General features: G+C 42.5%; 1 protein-coding gene across 1 annotated transcript in view; it reads left to right on the forward strand.

The window, feature by feature from the left end:
- Positions 1–5523: 5523 nt before the first annotated feature.
- Positions 5524–26392, forward strand: part of LOC117255346 (cytoplasmic phosphatidylinositol transfer protein 1) — a 103394-nt gene continuing 82525 nt past the window's right edge. The window contains exon 1 of the mRNA XM_033624141.2: positions 5524–5827. Coding sequence (XP_033480032.1) covers positions 5780–5827 — 48 coding nt within the window. The 5' untranslated portion in view covers positions 5524–5779. The remainder of the gene's footprint in view (positions 5828–26392) is intronic.

A 26392-nucleotide genomic window follows, 5' to 3' on the forward strand; every position in this document is an offset into this window, starting at 1 on the left:
AGTGGTTAGGTTTAGGAAAAAAGTACAGGGTTTGGTTTTAGAAACTCACAGGACACAAACACCGCTCTCCCGGGTGAAAGTCGGTGTTTGTTGGACCCATCTACCACCACTCCCACTTGCCCTGCTAGGACTTGTGCTGTCTTAACTTCTGTCCTTGTCCTGAAGCGTTTCCCCCTGACAACTGACAACCCCCCTGGCAACTGCCCGTGTATCGTGTCAACATTAAAGGACGCCCTTTTTTGTTGGTTTTTGATGTTGCAAGTCACTGCCCAAGCGCCAAATTTCGATGACTTCGGAGTGAGACCCAGCCCGTATGCGTTAGGGGTCACTGTACAAGTCTGAAACTGTTAATTTCAGTACCCGAACATGGCTGTACAAAAACAAATTGCAAATAATGCAACATTTCTAAAAGTCTTGTGATTTGTCCACTTTGTAGCTCTGAATGAATTCTCCTTGCACCACACCCCAAGCTAGGAATGGTCTTTCTGTCTGTAGGAACAGTCTGTCACACCTTACTGTCCCAATGCCCTCAAATGAGTACTTTTTGATTAACAGCATCTTAGCCTGTTACTACTGCTAAAATTGGTCATGTGTGTGTGCAGTATTAAACTACAGATGCTACCAAGCACAAATAAACACATTTCACCCATAAAATTTGATCAGGTTTTGTACCTTGTCCACTTTTGTGTCAGGATCAGCTGCAGACTAAGTTATGCAGAATGAAGTGTGAAGTACAACAAACCCAAAATGTAACTGATTTATTTAATGATTATTTTTATAGGGACAAGTATGTAGCATACATAAGTGCCTAAACTAATTTGCAAAGCCTGTCCCTAGCTGGGGAAGATACAAAAGACTCAGCAACAAGAACACAAGTGACAGTGCAAAGTACAAACAACAATAAGAATACAGACAGCACAATACAAGAAGACACAAACTGAAATACATAATTAGCCCCACAGAATAGGAGGCACCAAATTAGTCACGACTGCATAACTGATTCCTCCTCAAAAACTGGTTCAGTCTGAGTTTAAAGTGATCGAAATCAGGGTCCAATTTGAGTTCTGAAGGTAAAGACTTCCACATGTTATTCCCACAGACAGAAAAAGCTGTTTGTCCAAATGAGCAGTTACACAGGGGAACCTTACTATTCCCACTGGCTGCTCCATGTGTTACTGAGCCAGAAGCTCTAAGTGGAACCACAAGGTCAGTAAGCACCTGGGGAGCCTGATTATATGGGCATTTATGGACGAGTTTGAAACTGGCAAAATTCACGAAATTGTCAAAACTTAACATATTTAGTTTCTGAATGTCCTCATATGAGGACGCAGGGTCTCAGGAGGATATACGTTTTTCCGTTGTTTTGCCTCTGTGCTCCACATTTCACGGCTTATTGGATTTGTGATGAAACATGACATTGAAGTACATCTTAAGCCTCATGTAATGGCTGATAGCCTGCATCCAAACAAACCATGAAATTTTACCCTGTTTACACAGACTCTCTATTTTAAAGGACCAGTTATAAAGCAAATGGCATTATCAATATTTGCTTGCAGAGCCTTTGCTTTCAATAAAGGCTACAGATGAGACTTCTGCAGACTTCGTGGAGGTTTTCAGGCTTGCCACTCATATTTACTTGGCTTGTTTTTGGGTTTCCTTCTGTCTGATCTTCAGCATGGCCTGAGGTCAGGTCGGGTGACTGGCTTAGATTGTCAGAAACATTTCACAGTCTGGCCATAAACACAACAAAAAGCAACAGCAATAAAAGCCTCATTGTTGCCATGTCTACGTGTATGTTTGGGATGCTGCACTGTCCTAATACTGGGTCCTTTATGTATCATAAGGACACACACATCCTCCTATACTGTGTGTCAAACCGGTTGAAAACACTCCGCTCTGACAAGAACTAGCCTATGTAGGCTGCGAGTGTTTGTGTGAGACGGAAAGAAAGAGGGGGGAGACAGATGTGGGGCCAGTGTGCTGCAGTGAGCTGATGTTTCCTGAGCTGTGGTTGAGCCGACCGACGTTTCCACCAAGTACCGCGTCGTGTTTCAGCGGGCCTAGTGGAGGGGGAGAGGGGGGCTGGGGCTGCTGTTAACCGCTTTCTTTTTCCGATGCCTCTGCAAGCTGCTTGAACAAGTAGGCTACATGTAGAAGAGGAGGCAGACAGGGAGCCCCCCTTCCTCCAACACTTTGTTCGTCCTTACAACTTTACAGACAACTATCTAAAATGTAAATAAAGTAGTGCTGTTTTAGGAGGAGCGCACATTTTCCTCCGTCTGCAATTTGGACATTTACTTGTAGCGGTCTCCAGAAAAGAGTCCTGTGTAGTTAGACGGCACAAAGCAATAACACTTCCGGTCAGGCGCTTTTCAAAATATTGTTCTCACTGAGGAATGACTGAAAAGTTCGTTAATACCTGGACTAAGATACTGGAACTGTAGTGTACTTTGCTGAATTGTAAAAGTGCAAGTGTAAATCCTTATCCATAAATCCATATTATTTTTTTACACATTTTAAACTAAACAGCAAATAACATTAGAAAACCTCTCAGTAGGGGCGCAGCACCAATTTCTGGACCCTGTGCATCAGCAGTCTCTTTGGGTCCCCCACCATTCCTCTCTTGATCCTTACAAATTGAGGTTGCTTTCTCTTGCTTTCCATTCTTTATTTTTATTTTTAGAACCCCAGTTTCTCTTTTTTGGTGAAAGATGCGTGTGTTGGTGCCCCAGCAGCATAAGCAGTCACTCCCTCAGTCTAGCTGCATGTAGTGCAGGGGCGGGCTAAACCATTTTGTGCCTTTATAAGGGGTGAAGGGGGCCTCAAAGAGCTGAAGCTATTTTTGAAAACCAAAACTCAGTCTTTGAGGCAATTTTAATTCAGTTATGGCACTTATTTATTCATTCATTCTTTTCCAAAACTGTTCATCCTCTTTGGAGTTGCAGGGAGAGTTTGGGGGGGCTGAAGCCTATCCCAGCTGACATTGGGTGAGACCCAAAACTATCACAGGGCTGACACATAAGCCCCTTTTACACTGCCAGATATTCAGCGAATGTTGGGCTGTTTTGCCAGCAAGCTGCGAGCGTTTAGACACACAGAGCTGGATTGGCGAGTTGATCCAAGGTGCCCAATTTTCTGCCTCATAGGGTAGTCATATTGGCAGAACCCTTTTAGTTTTAACAGACCAAGGCAGCCTTCCGCCACAGGAGGGGCTGTTGAGGCCGCACGTACGACCCACTGGCGGTCGATAAACAGGAAACAGCTGATAGCAGGAATTAGCGGGCAGCTAATAGCAAGGGGGAAATGCAAACCTGACAGACACTATAAAGATGAGCAACTGGGGAAACGAAGAATTGCGCACCCTCCTTGCACTCGCAAACGAAGAGGCCATTAACCGTCAAATGACGGGGACGGTGAAGGACGAGCCGACTTACGAGAGAATCGCCGAAGGACTGACTAGCCGCGGCTTCCCTCCATCGTCACGGTTTACGTCCAACGCTGAGTTACACGTTTTGTCACTTGCTCACGCCCCCCATTGCCCCGAAAATGGCACATTCTGTATGAACAAAAGTAGGCAGGCGGCATTTTGCTGCACTCCCTGATTTTGTTTTTATACTGCCAATGCTGAAAAAGACTGATTGGGCTTTCCTGCAAATTTGCACAATTCCTATTTAAAAAGGGGCTATAGAGACAGACAACCATTCACGCTCACATTCACCCCTATGGGCAATTTAGAGTCACCAATTAACCTAACCTTCATGTCTTTGGGAGGAAACTGGAGTACCCGGAGAAAACCCATGCTGACACGGGGAGAACATAGGCTCCGCACACACAAGGTTTGAACTAGCAACCCTCTTGCTGTGAGGCCACAGCGCTAACCACTACACCACCTTGCCGCTGTATAGCTCTTATTACTTAGGAATAAAAAAGTGCAAGCACAACCAAACTTTTCACGAGGCAATCAGTCCCACTTCCCCCAGCTATGACGCCACTGCCTCTCAGCTGATTAAAACAACAGGCTATAGGCTGCTCACCGAAGGCAAATGATTAGCTGAAGGCAGCCGAGTCTCTGTAGCAGCTCATCAGCTTTGATTAACAGCAGGTCGACTACGCAGCTCACTAGGCAGCCCCATATTTTATCATGATGGTTCAGGTGGCCCATATGTAGATATGCCAATATGTTGAAACTTGAACACTCTTGACATGAGATTATATAAGGAAATATTGTTCAGAAAAATGACACTTGATTGAAAAAAACCCTCAAGGATACAGCAGTGGTTAGATTAACCTGCTATGGGGCCCTGCGTCAAAGATTTGCTTTTGATCCTCTACTGACCCCACACAATACCTAATTTCTAAATTAATTTTAGTTTGTGGTAATTTGATTAAACACAACTTTAGGTGAAACAGGTGCCTCTCAGCTCAAGGACAGTGAACTTCCAAGGGAATAGAAAGGATTAGCGCACATTTTTATTTTATTTGCGCAAATAAGTTTCAACATCAATGTGTCTTCATCAGAGTCAAAGAGGACAAAAGAGAAAAAGACAATGTAGTTGAGCTACAACAGGTGAGTTCTCTTTGAGTCATTACATGTACCAAATTAAAGAAAACATGCCCCCCGGAGGAAATAACCTTGGTTTTAGAAGTGGGGAGGACACATTAAATGGGGGCGTGTGGTTGCTCTTCCAGGAAAAAAAAAAAAAAAAAAAGCATTTTGAATCCCATTTCCTGCATGTCTACATACATTTTTCCTTAACCGCTGCAAGGGTCATAAGGACAGAGGGATGTCGTATGCTGTAAAACCCTGTGAGGCAAATTGTGATTTGTGATATTGGGCTTTATAAATAAAATTGAATTGAACTGAATTTTAGGACTACAGTAAACAAAACAAAATCTGGGAAATAATGAAGTTGGTCATCATGTTAAATTCTGCCAGGATAGTATTAAATATGTAACACCTCTGTGGCATTTTTGGAGTATATCAGAGCAAAATCAGCTGCTTAATTCTCATTCTTAGCCAGAATCTTATGATTGTGGTTAAAAAACAAAACAAAAGGTGACATGTTCCCCTCATCCCTAATGCATCCCCTAGGTCCCCAGGGCCTCTCTGCAACACAGTAATTTGATAAGACTCCTGCTCAAAATAAATAAAAAAAATATAATAAAATAAAACAAGAAAGCTCCAAGAACTAGATTTTGACACAGGGCTCCTTAACAAATGTGCATTTAATTAAGTTACCAAAAACAGCTGACATAGCTTTTGGGTGCCCCAGGGCAGCGATCGCTGCCCCGCTGCCCCGGGACATGTGTCTCTTTCAGTTGGTAATCCAGCATTAGATAGGGCTATCTTCAAGCGAAATAATTTCATAATCATTGAGATATTTTAGTGTTTAGTAGCCTATACAACTGAGGCGACGGGGACATTTTACGAACGTGACAAATTCCACGCTCTTATTTTGAAGCCCTGCATCCTGTCTGTTCCGGTCCCGCTCGTCACAGTTTGCTCGCAGCTTGACTCCTCAGCCTGATAGGAGGGGACGATCCTGAACCGAGCTCATTCCTGTTCTCACGTCCCCCTCCGGAGAGAGTGTCCGCCGGTTCCGATGAAAGAACTCAGCCGTAACTCGGGGTGTATCTCCTAACCCGGACCAACCATCCTCCCACATGCGCTGACACGTCTCCAGATATTACACACATCCCGTCGGGTGGCGGAGGGAGCTTTTCCTTGGCTGGTTTGACACATTGTGAATACGTACGAGAGACGCACAGGCGGGGGAAGATGTTGCTGAAGGAGTACAGGATATGCATGCCCCTCACAGTGGAGGAGGTGAGTTTAAGACCCTTCTTTGTTTTAATTTAAAACTTGTGGTGACATTTTCACCACTACCGAGGTTCACTGTTGTTCAGAGGACTGTGGCAGCTGTAGCGTTGGGTTTGCTGTCCCAGACATGTGGCAGGAGTCTACACGGAGTGTGAGAGACACATTGAGTTTATTTCAGATGAACTTGAAGCCTCTACCATGCCCTCATGTTGTGTCTTTCCTTTCCTCAGTCACTGCAAAGTCTAACACTTCTCTGTGGAGGCTTTAAACCACTCTTAAACCGCTCCGCCAGAACCCGCCACCTCGTCCCTAACCTCTAACCCCTAAACCCTAAACCTCGCTAAACTCAACATTTTTAAAGGAGTCTGGTTCTAAGCTTGTGCACACTAGCACACTAGGAAACACTTTTATCAGATGGCATCCATTATAGATAGTTTCTATGATCAGCTGGTGGATTGGACTGATAATATAACCTGGCATCATCATGACCTCACCTCACTGATGAACACCTAAGAAGTCCCACTCCACTCCATGGCCATATGCTGTGGTTTCAGCCCTGTTCCTCTTTCAGACTCCCAGTGACGTGTAAATTGCATTGCATTAAATTCATCGGTTGCACATGAAGGCACTAACACAATGCAGAGCAGAGCAGGGGTCTCTGCACTTCACGGTGTTCCCTACCACTAACACACACACACTGGTGCTGCACTGATTGATATCAGAAAGAAAGGACCATTGTGTGTATTCAGCCCACTTGTCTTTTTAGTGTCACGACCCAGTCTAAAATTAGAAGGTGGAGATGATTGGTCTCTTGTCCTGGCATGCATGCTACAGCACGAAAGCACCTTTTTCAATTATCGCCCGTGTCATTGTATTCTTACTCATGGCCTGTTGTGTTGTTGTGATGTGTATGTGTTGTTGTAGCTGAGGGATGGTAGTCAGGTGGAATAATGGACCGGCTGCAGTGCACTGTCTCTGCTGACATCTTGTCAGTTCAGATGCTGAGATTAAAACCCAGGTGTGGTTTACTTTTCTCTAGAGAGACATCATAAAGCCTCAGCCAAGTAATCAGGGAATTTTTGAAAAAACTCAAAGTTATTTTTAGGAAGCAAAGGAAGAGGTGGAGGCAGATAAAAGGCTGCTTGCTTCAACTTCTTTTACACATCTTTTTACATTTCCCTTACTTCAGTCAGCACTGCAGCAGCAAACAGCATCAAATTTATGCTCATTCCTCCTGCTTTGAGTTATAGGCTGACAAAGTGGCTGCACATTTACATGAAAGTCTTGCCCAGAGCAGGTTCAAAGGAGAACAATAAGTTAGTTTTCCCTCTGGCTGCCACCAGGCTGCCGCTGCTACAAGCAGTGAAAAAGGCGTTGCGCCACTGACTCATGCAGAAACCTGTGGTCAAAAGGGAAGCGTCATCTTCTAATACATGGGTGTTTGTCTCGTCTCCTTAAATACCTTTGCAGTGTGTGTGTGTGTATGTGTGTGTGTGTACGACACGTGTGTGTTATGTGGGTGTTTGCATTCACATATGCATTTTCCGTTCAGTAAATGAGCCTTGAGCCCTCGCCGTGCGTGCGCTTCAAGCCCAGAGGAGTAATGAGGAGCTTTCTCATCACGTCCGTTGAACTTGTGAACAGATGGTCGTCATGAGAAGCAGGAACAGTGTGATTAAAGGCTCAGCCTGTGAGCCGATTTGAACAAAAGCGTTATTTCACCACCAAAATTCAAATAACAGGATTTAATCCCACAATTAATTACTTCCCACAAAAGTGACAGGTTGGTTGATAGTTGGACTTTGTTTCTTTTTATCACCACCTGCTGCATGTACGCAACTTCCTGTCGCTATGAATTGCTACAGAGAAAAAACACTTCCTTCACAATGCAGGCCAAACCTAAAGTGTGATGTGCATGTCCAACTTATAATTAAGCTAAAGAACCAGTTCATGCTGGAAGTAATTATCCGTTTATTAGCTGGTGTACATTTTTTTATTGGTTATCCGAGGTGTAGACTCGAGTCAGACTTTAGACGAACTTGATAAAATCAAATTAGACTTGCGACTCGACTTGGACTTTAACAACAATGACTCGTCACTTCATTTGGACATGAGCCTTTTGACTTGATTAAACTTGATACTTTCCCCGAGCCCATGGATTAAAAAGTATGTAATAAAAAAATTGCAGTCTGAAAAACTTGTGTCGAAAATTTCAGGCGAAGACAAACTTCCAACTTTGTTTGACGTTTAAAGTTTTACAGGCAACAGTAAGTCGGGGCTAATATTAACATAGTGAGCTTAGCTACTACGTACATTTTTTTAATAAACTTGTTTTAACAAGTGAATGCAAATTTTAAAAAGCACTCATGATTTTTGTAAAATCAATATTGGCATTACCTTTGGGGAAGAGTGCATTATGACTTGTTTAGGACGTGAAACTCCAAATTTAAGACTTGACTTGGTACGCGACTTGTGTCTTGAGTGCAGTGACTTGGTCCCACCTCAGCGGGTTATTGTGAAGCTGTAAGGCCATGATGGTTTATAAGGATATGTACGATCAAGCAAAACAGGATATTCCTTTGAACTCTTTTGAAATAGGATATAAATAGAAGTGAGGGGCGTTTTGTGCATGTGTGTGACGGGCTTTTACACTGTGCTCGTAACATAAAAAGGGGAAGGATGCATTAGTCTCACATTTCAGATAGACACTGCACTTTGCTTCCATTTGTTTTGTCTTCTTGCATTGATGATATCTGGATCAATCCTAGGAAGCTGGGCGTCATTGTTTGTTGACAGTCCTAACTTAGAAAGAAGCCTCCTTAATGGTCCGGACGAGGAGGGGAAGGACACAGAGGAGGTTCTATTTTTTCTTATCATGGCTGCACACATTGAGCCAAGTGTCATCCCTAGTCTTTTAAAAGTTGAGTCGAAGTTTCCTGTCCGTCCAAGGGGAGAGGAAACATGGAATGAAAGGAGTGGATGGATGGCGAGTAAGGATAAGCTACTTGGTGCCAACTGCTGAGGGGTTCAAGGGACGGGGACAGAAGACTGGCAGAGAGGACGGGAAGAGTGAAAGAAGGAGGAGTGGGAGGTAAAGCGGAAAGTTCTGGGAGATTTCTTTTCTTTGAAACTCTCCGTGGTCATGCACTAATACGCTGTGTGTGCATGTGTGTGCTTAGATTTGGAGTCACAGGGATGTGCAAGGTCACGTCTCTCTGTGTATTGTCTCTGGGAAGAGATTACTGTCTGCTGCTCGGCTGTGCTGCGTCATCGCAGACTTAGTACCACAGATGTTGGAGCGGCTATCCACGCAGTGTTTATACAAGTTTAACAAACACCATACACACTGAAGAAATCATTTAGCAGAGTGTATGAGCTGTTCTGTGAGCCTTGATTCTCTGGTTTCTTAATCATTTCTTGCCTGTCTGGGTTTGTTTCCTGGCATCTTACTGCTGCTTTTTGCCTCAACAAAGAATTAGAAGTAATGACTTTCCTTCCCTCTGTGGAGCCATCAGGTGAAACATTTTTCAAAAAACACCAACGGTTTGTTTATGTTAAAGGAATAGTTTGACGTTTTGCTTAGCCTGGCATAAAGACAGGGAACAGGGTAGAAATCCACCTAGCACTTCTAAAGCTCTTTAACACATTACATCTTGTAACTCTGTAGAAAAACCCAAGTGTAAAAATAACAAGTTGTGTTTCCTCAGGGGGTTATTGTCATCTGGAGTCTTTTTACTGTTGTCTGACAAGCAGTGGAGACAATGGGAAATCTCTGCTGAGGCCAGGAAGTAGTTGTTGTTTCCACCTGTTGTCAGTCTTTATGCAACAATAAGCTAACCAGCTGCTGGCTGCAGCTTCATATTTAATGGACATATATGAAAGTGGTATTGAAGTTATCATTACCTAAGTCTCAACAAGAAAGCAAATAAGTGCAGAAATGTCAAATTATTCCTTTCAGGCTCCCTTTTTAATTCGTTATCACTGTGTAAAGCAAAAAATTCAAAAGCAGGGTGCAAAATTATCAACAATTTTCAACCCACAGAACATGACTGTACATCTGATTGTTTCTGATAAAAACACTGTGGTACACTGGAACAGACAAAAGAACTCTGTCCGAGGACCTCAAAGTATGTCCAGGTGTGTACAGTACTAAGAGCTCGGAGATATAGCTGGGAGAGAGATCATGAAGAGCCTTAAAAGTAATCAGTAACATCTTAAAATCTATACTGAAACATACTGGGAGTGTAAAGAGGCTAAAACTGGAGTAATGTCATCATATCTCTTGGTTCTGGATAAAAGCCTGACAGCTGAATTCTGAACAGTGTGGAGACAATTCATAGATTTTTGATTCTGACAAGAAAAGAGGCTGCTGCAGTGATCCAGGAGTATTGTCCGCCCTGGAACAAATGAAAATGATAGGCATCCTGCAGGGGTCCAGCTTTGCAAACCCGCACCTGCCCACACTCGCAAAGAACCGAGCCGTCTCCGTTATATCCAAGTCAAATCTGGACCCCCCTTGACCTGCTAATATAAGTCCCCGTCCCAACTTGTGATTAAACACACAGGCTGCACATTCACTCACTGTTTTAAGAGGTGCAATTAAAGCATGTGACATGAATTCAAATAATTAAGCATAGACAGTTTGGCAGAATAGATCACCAAATATGTTGCTGCTCATTATACTGAGGTTGCTGTGCAGGAATATTGTCCACAGTCCCATGTTTAAGCTGGGTCCTCTGTTTATGAATCACAAATCCAGCCGAGGAAACGTCTCTTTGACTGGCTGCGCTCGACGCCAGGAAGGAGAGCACAGGTTGTCTCGTAGGTGTTTACTATAAAAAAAAATCTGATGGCTCATTAAGCCTCATAAATTAGCTGATATAGTTGTTAAAAATAGTGCATATTCATTTTCGTTTATGATTTCTACAGGAAAAATCAACAGCTGCCCACCTGGGTTTAATTCATTTTTACCCATGAATTTATATAAATACATTTTTTACCCCACTGTTTTGTGGGTACCCAGCAGTGACCCGGTGCAGGACTCAGCTCTGGTGTAAATTAAGGGTGGGGGAAAAATCAAAACAACATAGTACCACAATATTTTTGTGTGGCAATATCACATCGTCCCACAGTGCCATCGCGCAGTTCCTGCAGATTTGTCGGCTGCACATCCATGATGCGAATCTCCGGTTCCACCACATCCCAAAGGTTCTCGATTGGATTGAGATCTGGTGACTGTGGAGGCCAATGGAGTACAGTGAACTCATTGTCATGTTCAAGAAACCAGTTTGAGATAATTTGAGCTTTGTGACATGGCGTGTTTAAGTAGCCATCAGAGGATGGGCACACTGTGGTCATAAAGGGATGGACACGGTTGGCAACAATACTCAGGTAGGCAGTGGTGTTTAAATGATGCTCAGTTGGTACTAAGGAGCCCAAAGTGTGCCAAGAAAATATCCCCCACACCATTACACCACCACCACCAGCCTGAACTGTTGATACAAGGCAGGATGGATCCATGCTGTCATGTTGTTTACGGCAAATTCTGACCCTACCATCTGAATGTTGCAGCAGAAATCCAGACTCATCAGACCAGACAACATTTATTGGTGAGCCTGTGTGAATTGTAGCCTCAGTTTCCTGTTGTTAGCTGACAGGAGTGGCACCCGGTGTGGTCTTCTGCTGCTGTATCTGCTTCAAGGTTCAGTGTGTTGTTGGTTCAGAGATGGTCTTCTGCATACCTTGGTTGTAATGAGTGGTTATTTGAGTTACTGTTGCCTTTCCATCGTCTTGAACCAGTCTGGCCATTCTCCTCTGACCTCTGGCATCAACAAGGCATTTTCACCCAGAGAACTGCTGCTCACTGGGTATTTTCTCTTTTTCGGACCATCCTCTGTAAACACTAGAGATGGTTGTGTGTGAAAATCCCAGTAGATCAACAGTTTCTGAAATACTCAGACCAGCCCATCTGGCACCAAAAACCATGCCACGTTCAAAGTCACTTAAATCACATTTTTTCCCCATTCTGATGCTCAGTTTTGAACTTCAGCATGTCTACCTGCCTAAATGCATTGAGTTGCTGCCGCGTGATTAGCTATTTGCATTAATGAGCAGTTGAATAAGTGTACCTGAAAATGTGGCCAATAAGTGTGAGTGAACAGATGTTGACAGTTTTCCTTTGGGGACATAATTTACAGTTGAAAAAATTGCAATATATCACAATATATTTTATCGCAATACTTAATCGCAGTATATTTAAAATCGCAATAATATCGTATTGTGACTTAAGTATTGTGATAATATGGTACTGTGGATCCTCTGGTGATTAAATAGTGTAGTGTAAATAGGTTTTGGCATTGCAAAAACAATTGAAAACATCATACATGAAAATCACCTGCTGCCATTCAGTTAAATGTTCACAGTGAAATAAGAAAGGCCAGGATGACTCAGTATAACCAAATCAAGAATTTCAGCCCTGGATAAAGTCTGTTACTCTGAATGAGTTCAGCCCCAGTGTAGCCTTTGTGTTTGAGTATTGGTTTAAAGTTCCATCTCAGACAAGATTTAGTTGTAACTCCAACCAGAACCACTTAGCCAAGAAATAATCATTTTCCCTTTTCAGTCCCCTGAGGATAACTCTGCTCTGTTCTCCTCCTGTGAGCGGGGCCATTCATCAGCCACTGTGCCCATTTTTTTTCCTGGCAAGGATAGAGAGGTGATGCATCACAGGAGACACAGATAGATGTGTTCCTTCTCCTCCTTTCTCTGTCTGTTATGTCTTCCCCTGCTACAGTAGCTCTCACTTGCACCTCCCTGTCTTTGGCTGACATGCCCTTTTTTTCAAGCTCACGGGAAAAACGCTGACATCGCCCAACCTTTAGCTGACCTGAGTCACTGTGCGTCTCTAGCAGCATGCCTGCCTTCAGAACCCTTATTCACCCTTAACGTGGCCTTGGTTCACGTATCTGAAGTTTTCATCACAAACTTCAGCTTTACACTCTAATAGCCTCGTCTGCGCAGTGAAAAGAGCACTGGAGATCGCGCCGAGGATTGTGCTCAGACTTTCAAAGACCCAGAGCGTATCAGCTGAATAAGGTTTTCACAGGGAAAAACAAAACTGAGGCAGTTCGTCTTTGCAGAAAGCCACACTCAAAGTTTTTTTTCTATTACCCGTAGTGACACTGAAAGCTGAATAAACTAAACATCCATGTGTTTTGAATCTATTGGATGCAGTCAGTAGACGGTCGTTCCTGTTGGCTGCTTGTTGATTAGGTGTTAGCTGTGGCAACAACTGAAGGACTATGGCACCAGACTGTTTGAGACCTGTGCTGGAAAACTCTGGCTGTCACATGCACAGCAAACCCAAGGATTGTAACCATTTTTGACCACCATGCTTTCCATTCATATCAGTGGGCATTTTCAGCAGACATCAGAACAGTTGGTTCAACCCCAGAATTAAAGACAACTCCTCTGTTTCCACTTTGCATATTTATGAGCGTGTGTGCAGTTTTTGAATGAATGCTAAACAGGTAGCATGTGTTAAATCGTCTTTGAGATCCTGTAATGACTTTTGCGAAGGGGAAGTTGCTCGTTTTGATGCTGTTGGCAGGCTAAGAGGATGGATGGTCTGACGTGGGGATGGATGACTGTATAAATGGGAGGATGTGGGGATGGCTGCCTGAATGAATGGCCGGATGGGTGGCTGGAAGGACACCTGGGTTGCTGGCTCACGCTGGCATCTTTCAAAGCGTAAGCATCTCTGCAAGTAACAGTGTGGCCAGAATTCATTAAAGAGAATGAATTATCTTATGATGTATTGTGCCCCACGTTTGCCAAAAAAATAACACGTGGAGTTTATACACAGTACTGAACCTCATTTGGGCTCGCACTGTGTGGTGCAAGATGCCCACCTGCATCTGTACAGGTGAAAACACACAGAAGACCATTTGTCTAAAAGCAGCAGAAGTGTAGTCAGCAGCTGATGTAGTGGTATTGGACTCACAATGTACTGTAATAGGATAAGAACTGCTGTGTCATATTGTGCTTTCGCCAGCAAGGGATTATCTGTCATAGATGTACATAAGTGTAAGTGTTCATGTTGTAAAGGCTGCGTCTCAGCCCTTGAGCATGACATTGACAATTTAAACCATTTCATGCAACGTTACTTTCCACTATTAAGTACATGATAACACTTTAAATTTGAGTCCAGTTTTCTCAAAAGGCAGTGGAAGGTTTCATCAGTGTTGGCAGAACAGTGTGTCTTTCCCCTGGTTACTTCATTCATGTCAGAGGAAGAAAAAACTTTTCAGCAATGGCTGGTTTGTTAAAGCCCCCTTATAATAAGGGCTCTTTAACAAGATTGGTTGCCTTTGTTCAATCCCAGAGCATGTTTCCATGACACCAGCAGTTCATTTCATGTATTCACAGGATAGGAGAGCTGAAGAGCAGTGAGAACAAACGTGCTGTAACTCAGCGAGGACAGCGAGACTTCTTTCCAGACAAATCAAACTGTTTCTTCTTTTTTTAAGGCAAGGTAATTAAAGTAGACAGTGTCCTTGGAGGACTCGGTGTAACTGCATTTAGAATGCTTGATGTAATGAAATGTAATACAAAGTTGTGTTAAGTGAGACTTTTCTGACCTGCGAGGGGAAATTCTTCCCTCTTGTTGGTGTTCACAGAGGGAGGTTGGGGATTTTGGTCAATTAGGTGGGTGTTTGCCAACACAGGGGATCCACCCATGGATTTTGGGTTGAATTCTTAGCTCCCTGGCTGCTTTTTACACCATGTCATTGCTTTCCATAGTGCATCAGCAAAGTCTAACAGACTGCACACCAAGCTTTAGGTTTTTATAGAGTTGTTTGACAAAGAAGGAGTGAAGTCAATGTGGCGTAACCTGCGGGTCGCATACATCTGCAACAAGAGAGAGGAACGGGGTGCACAGTATCATTTCATAACTCAGATAGCTTACTTTCAACAGGTCAGTTGTCTAATTAATAAAACACTGCTTAGGATCCATACTAAAAATGTATGTGCAGACAAAAGCCAAAAAATGGTGTGTGCCAAAAAATATTTGACAAATCCTACAATCAGGCTTTTACCTCATGTTCATAATGTTCATAAGCATGGGTCACAGTTTCTCCTATCAAGTCTGTTTTCACAGATCACAACTTCTGTGTGGGAAGTAGCGTATGCCTCTTTCAGGCCTCGTTTTGTGTAGTGCTGCACGATTAATCTCATCGCAATCGCAATGTCAGGCTGTGTGATTACATAACCGCATAAAAGGCTGCGATTTGCGATTTAATGTAAATAAATGTTAACGTGTGTGCCTGTGAACGTGACTACCTCTCCTGTAGTGTGTGAAGTTTGTTGACATTACACCCACAAGCTATCCTGGTGTGTGCAGCACGTATGGTCACGTGACCACCCGGCAATCAGCAGTGACCAACACAGACGCTAAAGAAGAGCATGAGCACGACCATGAACATGCTGAGTTGGTGGTGGAAAAAACGCAGCGTCTATTATATGGCGATACTTTGAATTCAGGTACGGCGACGTTGAACAGAAAGACGTGCTGTGTAAAAGTTTAAAAGTTAAAGTCGCCACGTCCCGCAGCAACCAGACCAATCTATATCAACACTTGAGACAGCACAGAGAAAAGTAGGAAGGATGCGTGCAAGAGAAAGCCAAAACAAGTAACGTTAAAGACAAACAGACAACTGAAAGCTGCCAGAGCCTCATAAAACAACATCCAAGCACAGTTACGCAAACATTTGTAAGTGTCATGGGGAAATCACGGACTCCATAACAAATTATATAATAACAATAATAACAAATTAAAAATTGAGCAATTTTGCTCGGGTTCGGCCCACTTGACATGCTGCTGTGTTGTGCTACGGTGTGCGGGAATTTACGTGACAACGCCTGAACCCAACACAGGCTCGCTCCGCTGTGTGTACAGTGCCGTGCTGCGCTGCGCTGCTTTGTGAGCAGCATGTTTGACTGTGCTCAGTCTGTTGATGGTCATTTACACACTGTCTGTCCATAACAATAACTATGTCAGGTCAGGTCAGTGCACCCCTAATATAACATAGGGGAAACACTGAATCAAGCAAAAAGACTCATGATACCATTTGTGTATTATATTGTAATCGCATCGCAAATAGCGATATTGTCCACCATAATCGCACATTTTTATCAAATCGTGCAGCACTAGTTTTGTGTTTATGAATGAGACCCCTCGATGATGACGAAAAGGAGGATGACATAGAGGATGACAAACGCACACAGACAGAGAGAGAAAGAGCGACAGTGTGGAGACAGAGGGAGGACAGCTCAGCCCCTTCAGGTAACTGTGGTGCCAAATTCAAGACGTGGTCAGAGAGCGGCAATAGCCAGGGCGGTGCCTCTAGTGGAGAGATGCAAGGGAGGAAATGTGTCTTTCCATTTTGTCTCATCTTGTCTATCTAACAGTAAAACACATAGGACTCAGTGTGCAAGGTTTCTGTGCTAAACAGTATTTATCAGATGATGGATTAAAAAAAAAAAAAAACACATCCAAAAAATACAGACTTGGTGTGCAAAGGCCTTTAATATGACATTAAACCTCTGAAGCATCCAAGCTAGTAACATGACGTCAATTAGGGGTAACGGAAGGGAATTCTTGGATGCATCACAGTTCTCCCTTGAAAGATTATGTCTCAGTGCAGAAAAGTAAAAAGTCCATTTCTTAACATTATGATCGCCTGTAACAAGTTTGTAACACTGAGGTGTACGTTCCTTCCTACATTCATTCTTGCTTATCTTCTTTTTGGCTGAACCAGTGGGAGGGTGGAATGTAAGAGATGTAAACGTGTTACTGTTCTACTACATTTCTATTATTAAAGACAGTGGAAGTAAAGTCATCTATGTGTCTTAATTATGATCATTACAAATAGGCCATGTTTCAAAAGTAGCAAGTAGTCACAGTGAGAAAAATGACATGTACAGCAATCAAAGATTTTTATGCATCAAGATGCATTGATAATTGTTATATAATCTAATTATAGCCCTCTTAATTGGATTCTAATTGAATCGTGACATGCCCTGAGATTCCCAGACCTAATGTCCATATTATTTTCCACAAGCACTGCCACCCATTCATTCAGAATGTTGTTTTCTCTCTTTATGTTTAGACCCCTCCCATCCACTCCAGAGTTTGTTGGGAAATGGGGTCTGTTAGACGCTATTTATTTCTTTGCTGTCATGGTAAGGTGCAAGGCCTTTTTTTGCCATCTGGTACACATGACAATGCTGTGATTCAATCAACATCCCATTTACTGCCATTTACTCTTCTAGAGGAAACCATCATGGGCTGTGATGGACCATTATCCACGGATGAGGCCCATTCTCATTTCCTAGATGGCTGTGTGTGTGCGTTTATGTGTCGGTGTGCTCTTGTCTGTGTGTGTGTGTGTGTGTGTGTGTGTGTGTAATATCGCATCACCAGAAAGGTTGTTTCATAACACGAAAGCTACATGAGATCGTCACGCTTTTTGTGACAGCCGCACTCCAGAGATGGGCTGTTTGATTCATCCGTGGAACAAATTTCTGTTTGTCTCTCTTTCTCTCGTACACACCCACACTTTGAGTAGAAGTGTGCTTGTTTGTATTATTTAACAGGGGCACATCAACATTGTCTCTATACTGTAAGCTGTTGAGCGACCTGCACCTCAATAACAGCTTCCAGCACTCCAGCCCTGAGCTGCTCAGATGGGGCCGATGATGAGCTCAGTGTGTTGGTGAAGTGCGACAGTGTTTCCTAGAGAGGGAGTAGAAGCCTGATGATGGCTTTCTTTTTGGAAAATTATCAGGCAGTCAGTTTCATTGAGAGTGTTGCTTGATTGTTACGCTCTATTGCGTGTTTTCTCATTAATAAAACATTGAAGTAACCTCTTGTCTTATTACACTTAGCCTATTAATTCTGAAATAATACATTAGTTCTGACAGCTACAACAAGTGTGACCTTATTTGCAATATTAATTGTTCACTGGCTGGCTTGTAGAGTATCTGATGACTCGACGAGCAGATTACCGAGGGGTTTATCCATTGTGGATAATAGCGCAGTTTCTCAAAAGTTAATTATTGCTATTTTAATTTGAATTTGTGCTGGTATGAAACTGCCTGGTGTCACCATGGAGAAAAATTTCCTCCACCATCCCTCCGCTGCACCAGCAAATCACAGGAGGGATCAGAGCCGTTTCCTATCAGCAGCCACAGTCTGAAGGCGGCTGCTATATCTGTAACGTGTGGCTGAAAATAGAGACAAAGAAGCTGATTCTTTAGAGCAAAGCCACTTCTTTTTATTGTTTAATACAGACTTCTTCGCTGAAACCGCTTACTGGGGCTTCACATGCTCACACTCTATTTTAGGAATGGCTGAAACAATATGCTGACATTAGACTAAGACTCTTCACTTTCATTTTCTATGTAAACTTTCACAGAACGCATCTTATATATAGTCTTATTTGTGAATGGACCTTTTGTATAAAGTGAACATCACCCAAATTATGTACAAGTATGGTTTAAGGGCTGAGAGGCTGGCCAGAGGATGAGGGCGCGTTAATGGAATTATGTGAGAGATGAAGCTTCACAGCCTCTTTACAGCTCTTGACATTACAGACATTCATTTGCTGCACTCAGCTAAGCACCTACAAGTGGACTCACGCATATTTCTTTGTTGTTTATCAGAGGAGATTTCACAGGCTGTGGTTGAGCAACTCTGACAGGAAAGATGACAGGGATTACATGGAATAGTTTATTCTTTGTGTGGATGTGTTTTTTTTTTCTTTAGTAGTGACGTGTGGACTGGAATGATAAGTCAATGCCAGCGGCAACAAGGTTGTGCTTCTGCTCCCAGGGAAATACTACAACGTCAGAAGTTGTGATACTCATGTTTCGTATGAATCATACAGTGTTTAGACATGGGAAAATAACTAGTAATGTAGAGCTAGTAATGGGGGATATTATATGTCGCTGTCTGTTTGAGCAATACCCAGCTGTACATAAACACAGTGACACTATAGATTTACACATAGGAGCTTAAGATGACTTTCACTATCGATTTAATGCTGATTTTTTTTCTCGATAAATGTCAGAAAATAGTGAAAAATGTCTATTACATTGTCCTGCGTCCAAGTTCACATCTTACAGTGTCTTGTGTTGTCTGACCATCAGCCAGAGCTCCAAAATTTATATTTTCAGCCATATGAAACAGAAATAAGCAGTACACAGCTGTGGGGCCTGAGCCAGAGAATTTATGCTTGAAAAATTATTCAAATTCATTATCAAAATGATTGCCAATTATTTTTCTGTCAAGTGACTAGTTAATTAATCAACTCATTGGTCCTGCTGTGCTACATACTAGCTAATCACATATTAAATTTTAGCATGTTAATAATAGGTTAATCGTTGACTTGCATGTTAACATGCTAATGTTAGCAAAGCTGAACCTAAGTAGGCTACAGCTGAGGCTGAAAACAGAAAGCTTATACTGATAAATTGATGTCATTTTGACAATGTAAAAATGACATCAATAAAGCTTATACTGATAAATTGATGTCATTTTGACAATGTAAAGCTTAGCCCACAAAATGACTAGTGTATGGCTGCGGTGGATGTTTTATTATTTTTTTTATTTAAAACTTCCATACAAACAAAAAACAGCTGCCTCTCATGAGACAAGACTTGAGTTAAAAACAAAAGACTAAAACTAAAACTAGTAAAACTGAAAGTCTTTGAAAATCGAAGCTTAAAGGTTCTCGTGAACAAGAACGTCAACTGTCTCAGATTTCTGTACTAACAACCTCACGCTCCGTCTCCATGTCTGCCCAAATCATGTTACCTTGCGAGGCAGCTGGATTCTGGACAATCATGAGATCACATGACAATCCAGCCCTGATTTGGTTCATAGTGTGCCCTGAATAGCGTCCGCAGTCTCTAAACTTGGACACATTTCTACCGTTGCATGGTATATATATATGGTCATATTGCCCAACCCTACTGTAATACTTTTCTTATGGCGCCACCCTCAGGCCAAACTGTCAGATTTACCCCACTTTTCATCCATTTAACAGTTTTTATTGTGTAATGCTGTAGTGTAACATATGTGGCTGTGGTAGAGCAGGTCATCCACTAAGCACAGCGATCGGATCCCCGGCTGCTCCTGTCCACAAGTTGAAGTGCACCTGGGCAACACACCAAACCGCACATTGCTCCCGATGGCTGTGCCATCAGTGTGTGAGTGCATGTGAATGTCTAAACTGAGTAGGAGGTGACAGATGGTCCTTGTATGGTTTTTGTATGGTAGCCTTGGCCATCAGTGTGTTGATATGTGTGTGAATGGGTGAGTGTGTTGCGTAAAAGTACTTCGAGTGGTCCTAGACTAGAAGACTAGAAAGGCACTATGCAAGTGGAAGTCCATTACCCATTACCATGAGCATTCGCCTCAAAGAGCTGCCGGTGTGGCGATACAGACTTTTTAAAAATGTTGTTTTGTTTCTAAGGATAATGGGAAAGTTTTCTTAATATAAAGGAGATAATATGGCCTAAATGTTTATTTATTTGCTCAATCACCAAGTGTCATCAGCCAGTCACAGTCACCTATTTCATTCCCTTTAGTCCATTTGGCCTACTGAGCCTTTGCTGGTGCTAAGATGCTACCAAAATCAGGCCTCAGAATGACCCTTAAGGAAGCTGAGTATGTGTGTGATGACCTGCCATATGTTGCACTTAGATGTATATGTTGCCCACAGTGAGACTGCATGTTAAAGGGTACATTGTAACTGCTCCTGCCTTTGGCAGTGATAGTTTTTATTGGCTCACACACACTCTGCAGGCCATCCCATTATTATTGGTCTTGCCACAACCAAATTTCCACAACCCCTGAATTATTGAACAGATTCCTGCCAAAAGCAAAGGGGGGTTTAACACAATAAACACTTTGCTGTCAGAATAAAGTGTCAGAAATTACAACACAGCAAACACAGCAGTCAGTGAAGTTGGATCCTGGCAGTGATGCAGAGAAATGGTTTAGAAAGGGGGATTATGAGCGCTATTATGAGTTGTAGGTTGTTTTGTTTTACCCTGTAGGTAGTCCCTGAATGTATTTTTAGCACTGCATGGCACTAAATACTGTTGGTATTGGCCATTATTATCATATTTCTGATCTAGCAGTACGCTGAGAACAGAGAACAGAGAACTTACTGTCTTCTCTTTATGAGTAATGTTGTCATGGTGAATATAATGCAGCCCAAAGCCAAATATCTCACATCTGAAATGCTCCAATTTTGGTTGATTGCTTAAAATAGTAACAAGCCTTCATCATTTTCCTCTTACAGTCTTTTTACACTTTTTGTCCTCAAGCTACCCTTCTAACAGGCACGTTTAACCAGGGCTATTGGCCTCTACTCAAAGGTTTTAATTTGTTCAAGGTCGTCTGAATTTAAAACAAACCACCAACTCAAATATAGGCTTTCTAATTTGTCTGTGACCTTGTGAATAAAAAGACTATATTTACAAATGACCCCGTTTCGCTGTTGCTTTAATGTCAAAAAGTGTCCAAACACAGCAAACACTGGCCCTTAATGATGACAATAATGCACCAAGACACCGTGAAGTGTTCATTTTAATTTTTCTGTTTTCACCAAAGTCATCCTATTACACTATAATCCTGCGGTCAGCCCAGAGTGGGACTCTTTTTTTGAAGAGGCTTAGGAGAAACATTATCGCAAGATCCACATAAACACATCACGGTGCTCAAAGCGTGATTTAGACCTGTAATATCTCCATTACTTCAGCAAATGTTGCATCGATAATGCTATCACTTGAGCGTGAAAATGGCTTTAAAGTGGCCTTATATTTATTTGGACACACTATCAGCGGCCAGTCTTGTAATGTGTGCTCTGACACTGATTAGGGCTTTGGCTGTATTGTTCACTGTTTGCCTTTATTTCTGTATAGCTTTTACCACTGCAGGCTATAAAGTGAGAGTTGTCATCTGATCAAATGTAATTTAATGTTCTGGTGGTCCTTTCTCACCCTCTGTAGTTTCACTCGGGTGTGTATTTTCCGATGTGTACGTGTTCACAGGCACAGAGCAGATGTTTTTTTTAATAACCTGTCCTGTCCTTGTAGCCGCTAGTCACTGCTTTAACTCCACAGTGAGTCTCAGAGAGGGAATAAGTGCAGCAGAAGGGGAGGCCGGTAGGAAACTGGCGGCTTTTTCTCTCTACTCATTTTTTTTTGATCAGTCTGTAGACAGATGAGAAGGAAAAGATTTACCAGAGATTTACCAAGACAGGATGAGGACAGACAGATGGAGATGGAGCGAAGAGGTCCGGCAGATGCTACCATGCGAGCTATGTGCTGTAAATTACATGCAAATGGAAGGAGAGGGAGACAGAAAAGAGGCAGTCAGAGGTGGAGAGAAGCTTGAGTAGTCGCATGAAATATGAAGAAGGTGGGAAGAGCGGAAAGGGAAGTCAACTATGGTGTAATGCAGCCAGTGGTTTTCTGAGCAGCTCTTCAGAACTCTGTCGGGGACATTGTGGTTTGCTTACAGACGCATTAAAACGATGTAACCGGTTGCCACTGTAATTCCAAAAGCTTTAAACAAGAATAGATGTATATGTGTTGGTTTTTGTGTGTTTGTTTTCCCAAGCTCTTTTAATTACTGAGACTCTTAAGCTGGACATACACTATGATTGCAGCCCATTTTAGAAATGACGTTCCACTGCAAGTAAATGGTTTGTGATGTAAAGCCAAAGCTCATGATTAATGTGCTTATGTTGTAGGCTCTGATCATTCAGTTAGCAAGTTAGCAGCACCAATGAAATAGCTGGAATACATTGCACAATTGATTAAAAGAGAAAAAAGCACTGACCTTGGTGAAACCAGTCAGCAAACTGGGGATGTCAGCAAACCATGAACACAGCACAGGCAGAACTTTTTCCTCAGCCACTCTTCCTGTCCTCTGATCACATCAGATCAATGGATGAGAGGAGCAGCTGTTGCAGAGGCAAGTGAATGCAAATTTTAGACACAGCGCAGTGAACGCTTAAGTTTCACTTTCAGTGCGCCTGACGTTCTGCTGCTCCATCTGTACCCAGAGGATCCTCGGCACTCTGAGAGTGTAGTGCAAGGATTAACCAAACGGTATATATATATGTATTCCAATAGTGCTCCTAATGAACAGTCCACCATGAATATATGACTGAATTGAAAATTCCGGAATCGATGCAGCTGCGTGAAAGCCTGACAATGGTCGACCAAATTTTCTGGCATGTCAGAAATTCATCTGAATGTCCGACGGCCAGGCTTCCACTTTGGAACTACATGATACATTGAACTATATTATTACACCTGGAAAATAAAATATACAGCTTAAACTGTGTTTATTATAATGTTCTCAGTGCCACTGTGCTCACAACGGAACAGGCAACATGCTGTCTGCCCCTCCCACCCCCAAACCAGAACGTTTTACTCCAGTGAGACACACCAGGAGGCACGCTACACTAAGCTAGCTCATTGTTAGATAGTTAGTAAAGGCGTTATCAGACCATAAATAGAGGGTCCTCCGATAACCTCCAGGTCTGGTGTTTGGAGCCTCTTTGGTTTCGAGATAGTGGTGGATAAAAACACACCGGGCCAAAGAACATGCTACCACACAGCTACAGACCCTCTTGAGCAGCTAACCCAGTACCGTTGTTACATACCCAACCGTTGAGCCGAAGTACAAGCTGCTGCACGGCCACACTCTCATCAGCAGCCAAGCCAGCAGCCCGCACATGGTTGCACTGCACAAACTTCTCCAATCCAAGGAACGAGGGCCACTGTGAGGCTATAGCCTCTCGTTCAGCAGCCAAAAGCAGCTAACATTATCACAAAGCACATACATCCACAGCAGTGAGCAGGGTAGCCAACTTGGCCAGAAAGACCAAAAGGTACATTAGTGATGGCTGTTTAGCTTGTGCTTATAGGATTGTGGCATTTTACATGGATATTTATTTATGTATTTATTAGACTGAAAGACCTTGGAGAGCTTGTGGAACGTAGCAAACTCACTGCTCATACACAGTGGGTGAAAGAAATGACACTGATACTATTCACTCTAATGTCAGTAGTAAGACAGTATTATATAGTAGACACAGAAATGCTGAAAAACAGTTTAATGGTATAGCTCCACAGTTCGGTACTACAGTTTACAGTCTTACATTTTCTATCATGTATAATGTATTTAGAAAGAAATCACAAATTTTACCGTACCCACACTTCAGCAAGTCCATTTCAGTCAGACTGTAATTCCTGCTTTGTCCAAAAATGACAAAAGCCCAAATTATGGTAGTTTTCATACATTTAGAATGTTTAAAACCAAGAAACCTTCTGTGGCATTTCTACTTTTTTGCTGTGCTGAACTGTCACACCATTGTACCATGAATTTTGTGTACTATTACACCCCTAGTCCCCCCAGTGTTGAAACAAAACCCCCAACCCTGCTTACACAAGTGCACAAAATGCAGCTTGCTATATAATCCATTACATAATCTACTTTGTACTCGATGTCAGAAAGTTTTCGAAAGCTTTGCTTCCACTGTGTGTTTATGGAGGATACTTTTACACTCAGGATAAGAATACACTCGCACACAGTGGTCATCATGCTGTTCTGCCATGCCTTCAGCCCACACACAGGTGCAACGCATCTTTGGAAGAACTTTCAGCTCAACCCACACATGCACACACATGCGCGTGCGCACGCACACACATACACACAAATTAGACAGGCTATAGATAGCTATATGCTGACACACTTCATTATCAATGCTCGTTTCTATGGTAACTGATGCCATCCATCCCTACCATTACCCCCATAGCGGAGTGGATTATAGTGATTATAGTGTAAGACCATCCCTAGGATAACTGTCAAATAATGAGGCAGATGATGGAGTCTTACCTTCCCTCAAGCCTGGGATTTAGTGCTTCTTTCCATGCTGTGTGTTTTCTAGGTTTCAGCTTTGAGGGGCTGTGTTGGTATTCCAGGTAAACAGAATTACTAATCTGTTGCTTTCACTGTTGCTCGCAGCATTTATTTGCAAGAGTTTGAGGGGTTTATTTTTGTTTTTACATTACATTAACATTAACAGAGGAAATGCAGCACATATGACCAAATGCAGCAAATTAGAATGACACGTACTGATGAAATGTCACAGAGGACACTTTGTTTCTCTTTTGACACCAGCATGGTAGAATTATGTTTTTTTTCAAAGCAAGATTAAAGCCCTATTTGCACGAAATTAGCACTTCTCGGTTGACCTCATGTGACTTAGACATTACCTCCCCCAACCCCCATGTCTGTGCATCTGTATGGGATAAACAGTCTGTGCTGTACTCAGATTTACTGACATTATCCCTGGTGCCACTATGACTACAGAGCACCACTAGCTTTGATGTACAGTTGTAACCTCCTTTCTTTGTCTCTTTTTTTAAATATGCAAATTTAAAAAACAGAAGAGATTTCTTCCACACATTTTCACAAGCCATCCATCACGTCATCTTTCAAGATTTCGCTCTTCTGATGGATTTGAATTTTGCTTTCTCTGTGAATGGGTCTCCATGCTGTTTAGCAAGATGAGCCTTCTGCACCCAAAATGCTGTCAAAACTGTCATTTCTAATTGCCAACGCAGCCTCCGTAATTCTCCACCAGGGAACAGCTGAGGCTGATGGGAAACAATGTCTGTACTGGATGTCATGGCAATTCATATTACAATTATTGAGACATTTCACTCAAAACCACAAATATTAACCTCTTGGTGGCGCTAGAGGAAAAGTCAGGCGTCAGGAAAAGTCACCAGAATGCGTCGTTTGGGATCTACGAATGTCTGCTACAAACTTTTTGCTGATCCACTGAGTGAATGTTGAGATCATAGACTTTAAAATAAAGATGGACAACATGACACCGCCCCCAAAAGTGAAGCCAAAACATCTTGATCGCCCCCTGGTGGCTGGCTGCAGTACAGGTCATAAAACTTGCCCCCTCTATGTTAGTTGATGGGACATGGGTCGAACAAAATACTCAAAAGCACACATTAAATGGAGTTTTTCAAAGATGTTTTCTGTTATTTTAGGTCATTCTTATCACCCTGAAATGTGTTCAGGTTTGTTGTTTCTGATAAATTTGGTTATAATAATTTATTTGATGCGTCATGATCAACAACTGTGTGTGCTCACAATCAATGGCGCTGCTTGCGATTTTTGTTTGACGGGTGAATGGGTGGGAACTCAATACTGCGAAGATCGCTACTGCACACTCTGGCTCGCAATGACATCACCAGCATAACATGGCAGCGGCCATATCTGGGATATTTTGGCTTCATTTTTGTCCAGTGGAAAGAAGTGGACACCTGGCGTCCATCTTAATTCAGTCTATGGTTGAGATATTTGACAGAAGAAGTGAAAACTTTGACCTGCTGGTGATGTTAGAGGAAAAGTTTTGGGATCATCAAAGCCAGTATGATAAATCCTCTGGACATCATAAATGT

Source organism: Epinephelus lanceolatus, chromosome 3, assembly GCF_041903045.1.
Source record: "Epinephelus lanceolatus isolate andai-2023 chromosome 3, ASM4190304v1, whole genome shotgun sequence".
Classification (NCBI taxonomy): domain Eukaryota; kingdom Metazoa; phylum Chordata; class Actinopteri; order Perciformes; family Serranidae; genus Epinephelus; species Epinephelus lanceolatus.